The sequence below is a fragment of the Chenopodium quinoa genome, unplaced genomic scaffold, assembly GCF_001683475.1.
Source record: "Chenopodium quinoa cultivar QQ74 unplaced genomic scaffold, ASM168347v1, whole genome shotgun sequence".
Taxonomy (NCBI): Eukaryota; Viridiplantae; Streptophyta; class Magnoliopsida; order Caryophyllales; family Amaranthaceae; genus Chenopodium; species Chenopodium quinoa.
This window is the reverse complement of record NW_018743649.1, coordinates 405,304-412,683: the sequence shown is the minus strand read 5'-3', so window position 1 is coordinate 412,683 and position 7,380 is coordinate 405,304. Positions and strand designations below refer to the sequence as shown.

The 7,380-nt window shown below is 36.4% G+C and overlaps 1 protein-coding gene across 1 annotated transcript; it reads right to left on the bottom strand.

Moving 5' to 3' along the window:
- Positions 1–202: 202 nt before the first annotated feature.
- Positions 203–5,916, bottom strand: LOC110683255 (DNA replication licensing factor MCM6-like). Its single transcript, XM_021859599.1, has 18 exons — positions 5,546–5,916; positions 5,304–5,456; positions 4,988–5,113; positions 4,700–4,862; positions 4,392–4,585; positions 4,097–4,295; positions 3,936–4,013; positions 3,243–3,472; positions 3,011–3,125; positions 2,595–2,669; positions 2,373–2,513; positions 2,036–2,239; positions 1,782–1,943; positions 1,646–1,701; positions 1,397–1,533; positions 994–1,116; positions 712–842; positions 203–628 (listed from the first exon to the last, which is right to left on the bottom strand). The coding sequence occupies exons 1-18, from the start codon at positions 5,617–5,619 to the stop codon at positions 488–490; spliced, it is 2,502 nt and encodes an 833-aa protein (XP_021715291.1). The 5' UTR covers positions 5,620–5,916; the 3' UTR covers positions 203–487.
- Positions 5,917–7,380: the final 1,464 nt, after the last annotated feature.

The following is a 7,380-nucleotide window of genomic DNA, read 5'->3' as shown; positions in this document are numbered from 1 at the left end:
TTCTAAGCAGTGAAACAACGAAGTGTAACCTATGCTTTCTACCTAAAAAAGAACCCCATGTCGAATAGATCTGTTTTAGCTCCAGAGTTTAGTTTAACTGCATTTTCATGGATGATCAAGCAAAGAAATTTTCATTAGCCACGACAGAAGTTAAAAAGGGAACTTAAATTTTTATAATTAGTGTTTAAGATTAACAAAAAGCTGAGTAATAATTTTTTTAAAAAAAAAAAAATCGCATTTCAACCAAATACATCTAACAACATAATCATGATTTTCTAATTTCCTAACCCGAAACAACCTCCTGAAATTACAGGATTTATTCAGGAGACAATCAGGGAATGTAAATTTTACAATTTACTCTACGCACGGGTTATAGATGATCAATTACATATGCATGATCTTTCATCAAAAGCTCAGGCTGCTGTAGACCCTTAACTTGGAAGTAAGGAGTATTAAGTTATACCCACATTACAAATAACAGAATAACTCACTCTATAAAATAATTAGGAGCAACAGCCAAGATCCTGTCGTCTTTAGACACTGAAGGTTGACGCCCAGAATCTTCACCTTCAGCCACTGCTTGCGTACCATCATCCACAACTATTAGATTTCCATCTTTAATCAATTTCTGCAGACGATAAATATTCAGCATATAATGTTAGTATGATGTTAACAGTCACGTTCAGGCACTAGGCATATTCACTACTATACCTGAATGATAGCTCTGGTTATTTTAACATCTTTACGAGCTTCCTCCATAGAACTGTAACTATTTTTCTCATTTTGTTGTGCTACATACCATTGAATCAAATCCTTCTGTCTAGTCCCAAGAAGACCTTTCCCTGCGGAGTTTTTGGAACAACAAGCTTAATGAATGACATTCAACACACAAAGGCAGGCTTCTATAGTTTCATTAATGTCACAACATATCTACTGCAGCTTAAAAAAAAATCCATGGTAGCAGGTGTTCTAAGATCATTTCAGTAATTTCACCTTCTTGCTCAGCAGTCTCTTCAAGCTGCCTAAGCCGCATGACAAGCGCATATGTCACTCTGTCAAAATGTTCATCTGTTATCACCAAATTCTGTTCCTGAGCTTTAGCTCCGTCAGCATTTCCTGCAAGATTATTTAGCCTACTAGTTAATGCCTATAATATACTCAAAACATGAGGTGATTATTTTTTAACATAGAAAGAGCACAAAAATGTTCTTATCAGTTGTCCAAAAAAAACCCGAGAGGAATAAAAAAACTATTTTTCTGGATGTTTGCTTCCAAATTCCACCTCAATTCAGTAAAAAAACTAGGTAAACAATGACAAATTGATATTTAGATGAAGATTTGATACGAGGGCTTATATGGCCAGACCAGTTGGCTGTGCTTTTGTGTCCAGTCTCACCTGTATTAGCTGAAGCTGATTCCCCTGCAGGACTAGGCTGAGACTGCTGAGCATCACCCCCAGAAGCATCTGCTCCGTTTCCACCATCATTAATTTCTTCATTAAACTCAGACAGGTCAATTTCGCTTGATTCCACACTACATTATACATGATCAATACGAGCTTCAATCAGAGTGTAAAATGGACACAGAAGATCATGAAAACAAGGGTATGAAGAACATAGGAGATGACTGCCTTTTCGTTTCTTACCTAATAACTGATGTCCTTAGAAGTCGAACCGCAATAGTGACATGGCGTGGTAGTACCTAAAAGACAAATCCTACAGATTAAGTTGAGCTGTAAAAACCAATGAATACATACAACGATCTTGAATTATTAAACATACCTCTAGTTCCAAGAAACTTCGCGCAATAGCTTCTGATAGCCTGATCAATGCCTCCAACTGTCTTACAGTCATTCTGTAAGCAACTCTACTACCTGGAGCAGCATCCCCTCTTCTAAGAGTGACATATGAGGCAACTAACATTTTCCTAGCTTCCAAACTTAGCTGCTCCAATATAAGAGAAAATTGAGTGTTGTGAAACAACTTTTATATAGCTACCTAATCAAAGTTGATGCAGAAGAAGTTTGAAAGATGACCTTAGGTTTCAATGTTTTTGCATAGGCAATATAACGTTTTATATGGGCAGTAGTAAAGGTAGGTGATAATGCTTCTTCATGCCTTTGATGTACTCTAACAATATGGTGAGCAATGTGGTAATCAATTTGATCATCTGGATCATCTATCATAACGTATACCAGATCAAACCTTGAGAGAATTGCTGGAGGAAGAGCCACATTATACTGCAGGAAAAAGAATGTCAGTCTATATTCTGAGAAGCAGCTCAAAAGTCAAAACCAAGTTACAATGTACAAAACTCAGGTAATATGCAATAAATTAATCATAATAATGTGTATTTGGTTTGAAATACATTACCTTTAGAGGTTTTGTTTTGTCATATCGACCCCCAGTAGGATTGGCGGCAGCTAAAATCGAAGTTCTTGCATTCAAAGTAGCCTGAATGCCTGCTTTTGTGATACTTATAGTCTGCTGCTCCATGGCTTCATGAATAGCAACCTTTGAATTGATCATGCAAAAGTTACAACAACGAATAGAATTCTATAAACAATTTCATGACAATTATCCGGAGTATATTACCTGGTCTCTGACGTCCATTTTGTCAAACTCGTCAATACAGCAGATACCATTATCAGCTAACATCAATGCCCCAGCCTAAAGTTTAGAGAAGAGACGCTATCAAATTAACCAACCACTCTTTACTGATGCATAAGTACAGCAGAATAGGTAAAACAACCACTCTAACTTAAAAGAGAAATTATATCCAAATTGTATCTCCCCTTCTGGATATCCATTCTCAATTCAAACACCTTCCATAATTTACCATTAAAGAAGTTCCTTAATTTACAATCAAAATGTTTAGCTGAAATGATAAGTCGAAAACAAAGCATTATACATAGAAGTTACCACTTGCTCAAATTAATTTATATAGGCATTAGATAGTCAGCATGAAACACGTAAGAAATCAAATCTAATAATATCCATTGGCAATTAACCTCGATACAGAACTCTCCAGTTTCTGGTTCTTTTGCAACCGTGGCAGTCAAACCAGCAGCCGAGGATGATTTCCCTGATGTGTAGACTGATCGGGGGACAAGACCAGCAGTATATCTAATGATAAATATAATAGCATGATTAGTCTCTTTGGTAAAAAGAAGATGAGGATAGAGATGAAACAATTCTTAAAATTAGGAACACAGGCCAAAAAATATTTAAAGAATGACATACTTTAGAAACTGAGATTTTGCACAGCTGGGATCCCCTACAATGCAGACATTAATATCCCCTCTTAAGTTAATGCCTTCAAGTGTATGCTTGTGAACACCACTTAACAGCATAAGAAGAATTGCTCTCTTGATTTCTTGGTGACCAAATACAGTTGGTGCAATGCTGTCAACCAGTTTATTAAAAAAATCAGAACTATTTCTCATTCTTTGGATCTCATTGAGTTCCTCTGCCTGCATTTGAAACAAAAAATAATCCAACTTTATCAGAAATCTCAGTATAAAATCGATGAATAGATATTCATCAAATGGACTTATTAAAGAATCATTTAGATGTTGGAAATATCCATGGTAAAGGTATCAACACATTTTAACATGTCTTAAAAAAAATAAAAAAAAATCCAGGTATATTCTTGACTAATTAGGGCACTGGAACCTGTTACTTTCTTTGAATGATGGAGGCCTAACGAAACTTTTAAAGTTAGACAATTAGTGGAGGAAATAAGAGGGATGATAAAATATGCATACTTACTATTCAACTGTAAATAGTTACACAGAAACATGCAATGAAAGATCCAAAATATATTAAATGGGACCATGCATGATGCAAATGGTTTAGCAGATGCTAAATGCAGACAGTGCATGAGTGCATGAAATTGGGTAGCTCAAACTTCAAAGAATAGCTCAAGGAACACACCGTGAATTGTTGGCTTTCATCATCATCACCATCTTTCTTTCGGTTTCTAATGTCAACATCTCTTCTACCATCAGCAATCTACGTGCCAAATTTAAAGTTAGAAATATGTGGCCATATATCTATTATCTGCATTGAACTCAACCATACAATTCAAAGCACACCTGGACGGAATTAGCAATAAAGGCAAGTCGATATGAGAGATCTCTCACTCCCAAAGCTTTTAAACCCCTGACACCTTCATTTCCAGTGGCAGCAGCCTTGCGTTGAGATGATGCATCTCTACGAACCTCTGCTCTTTCACCCGGAGATGTCAATGCCAGAATGTCTGGTATAACGACAACAGTCCCCGTGAAAATGACCCTAGCATTATATAAAACAAGATTAAAAAAAAAGCATGTATTCAGATACACCACTTTAGAACTAATTCAATAGAACAAATGTTTCGTGAGTTCTTACGTGTCACCAGCTCTAGCCTGTTCTACAATCTCATGGCGCAAAATGATATCAAGCGATCTGGGAAGAGACCCTGCAGGAATTTCTTTCGAGGTTTCCTGCATTCTAACCCTCTGCCAATCGGTAAACCTGCTGTCTTGTCTAAGTAACACCCATCTTGTTCTGTTTGCACAGGTTGCATTTATACAAATTGTAGGCTACAACAAACCAAGATCAAATTAGCTAAACTAACCTCAATAAATTAAGTAACTGTAAATTACATTCAAAAACAAGCAGGCAGAAGCAAAACATATATAATAGCACTGACTAACCTCGGTATACTTAAATTGTTGTTCAACATTCTTAACAACAGTGCCACAATCCAAGCACTTGAAAGTACCTTGGAGCAACTCAGGCCGAACCTCGCTCGTGCGAGTCACTACTCCAGTTACGGATAGTAATTTGCCTATTTCAGCGGTATTTAATTCTCTCAATCTGCGTTGATAACACATTCAAGTAATTTAGGGTACAATGACCTAAAAACAGTTATATCATTGCCTCAATGATACTTATCACAATGAAAAATAATAAACAAAAAAACGGTCGATTTAGATGATTACCGCTTAACGAGAGGAATATTGTAGAATGCAACATTGATGTCTTTGTTAGGGTTATCATCAGCAATAATATTCGGTTTCCGCTCCATCACAAACCTCTTACAAGCATTCCTCAAATAAGGCTCAAATCTACTCAACAAAATATCAGAAAAAAAAAAAAAAAAAAAAAAAAAAAAAAAAAAAAAACAATTAATTAATTAACCACCAAATTCAACAAAAAGTGTTAATAATCAAACTTAATTCAGCACAAAATTGATAATCAAAAAGTGAAATTTGAACAAGTGATGGTAAAATTATACCCAGACTTCGGGTATCGTACCTCAAATACTCATCAGAAACTGCCTTCTGAAGAACATCGTCAAATCGCATGACATGAGAGAAATCAATAAACATAGTGGTTGATTCACACTCCTCCATTATCGTAACCTCGGTGTCGTAATACGGATTCCGTGAATTCAGATCAGAACGGAAGCTAAACAAACCACCAAATTTAATTAAAAAAAAATGCAGCAACATGTAGAAATACAAAATTCAATGGAGAGAAAAAAATAAGGTATATACCTTCTAAGGAACTCAAGAAAGGCGTTTTCGACGGGAGCCGCGGTTTCGTCGACGAAGAAAGCACCGTAATCCATTGTGTAGCCGGAATTTCTTGACTTTCTCTCGAACCGTCTTTCTCTGTGGTCGGCCGGTTTGTAGGAGGGAAGGGTTTAGTTAGGGTGTATCTGAGTAAGTGAAGAGTGAAAGAGTGAGGTGTTCGGCGGGAAAAATAGTGTATGTATAGTGCTTTTCCCGCCAATTACACTTATTGTGCCTACTAATTTATCAAGTACTAGTATATTGCATGAGCCCAAGCCCTAAAATCTTGAAACTAGTCTCTTCGCTTGATAAGTATATAACCCTTCGTTTTTGAAAATTTTAGTCCTGTTATGGAATGAGTGCAATAATAATTAATAAGTTTAGGATAATTATATAGAGTGAAGATCAAAGAGAGAATTTTATACAATTTTATATAAAGGAAATTTTGTTATAATTTTTTTTTTTTTTTTTGACAAAGGATAAAAGGAAAGAAAACTAAAACAAATTACTGCTAAAGCAAATGAAATGGATGGCAGCTTCTCCTGCAATTTGGTGCGCCCTGTGAACACACTCCCAATCTGCTTTGTAAATACTACAGTGTTGGAAAGTAGACCCTAACAGTTGAATCTGCTGCAGCAGCCATGAGTACCGGATATCTCCTCGTACATCGCCGCGCAAAAGAGTGACCAGATTATAAGTATCTGTAAACAGAAGAAGCGATTGAATGCCTGCATTTGAAGCCCATTGCAAGGCATAGCAACAGGCTAAGGCTTCCGAGTGAAGAGAAGAGGAGCACAACCCAAAATTACTCCCACCTACAATCCTGTCATCCAGAGGATCTGTATTGTCGAGACACCAGCCCATTCTTGCTTGTTGTGTGTCTTTGAACCAAGATCCATCTACATGAATCTTCAGTAAGGGTGAGCCTCTGTGATTTTGCCCTAAATGGGCTACATGAAACCCAGGCGGGCAGGGAGATTAGTAGAAGAGAGAGAAAGCTCCATCCCTGTGTCATCATCCATATATATAGTATGAGAGTGTAGTATATCCAATAGTTGTAGATCAATTAGTATTATGACAAGTGTCGGGATTGAAAACCCATTTATTCCTAAATAACCAAAGACCCCATAGAGTACCAACAAAGGTGCTAATACTGGGACTCAAAATCCCATCCCGACTAATTAAAAGTCGGATATAATCTTAAATCCAATCTGAGAAAGAAAGGTGTCCATGTAATTCTAAATGGATGCCCAAGGCACTACCCCTCCAAGCTGTTCTTGCAATAGTGCAATCTCTAAACAGATGGTTGAAATCTTCTAGCTGTGTACTGCATTGATCACAGGACACATCTTGTATGGGAACCCCCCTGCGATGAAGCTCAATTTTAACCGCTAAACCGTTATGGAATAACTTCCATAAGAATAGTTTCCACTTTGGCTGTAACTGCAGGGACCAAAGGACTTTCCAAAAAGGACTTACTACTACCTCTGTTACATATTAGTTGCAACTTTTGCCATTTAGGGGTGCTACCTATTAGTTGCAACTTTCTATTTCTTTCTTTTTTTAGTAAATTTTTTCATATAAAATTACTACTTTACCCTTACTAAAAAAATCATAATCTCAATTACCTATTATAATCTGATCACCTTAACCATTAACCCAAAGTCATTAAATTACTGATTCTCAACAAATTAATTATTCACCAACCAACTTCATTCACCATTCAAAAAAAAAAAATGGAACTAACTTCATTCAATGAATCAAACCAATTCATTGCTATTTTCCAGATTTGGTGAAATTTCAATACCGTAGTTCTT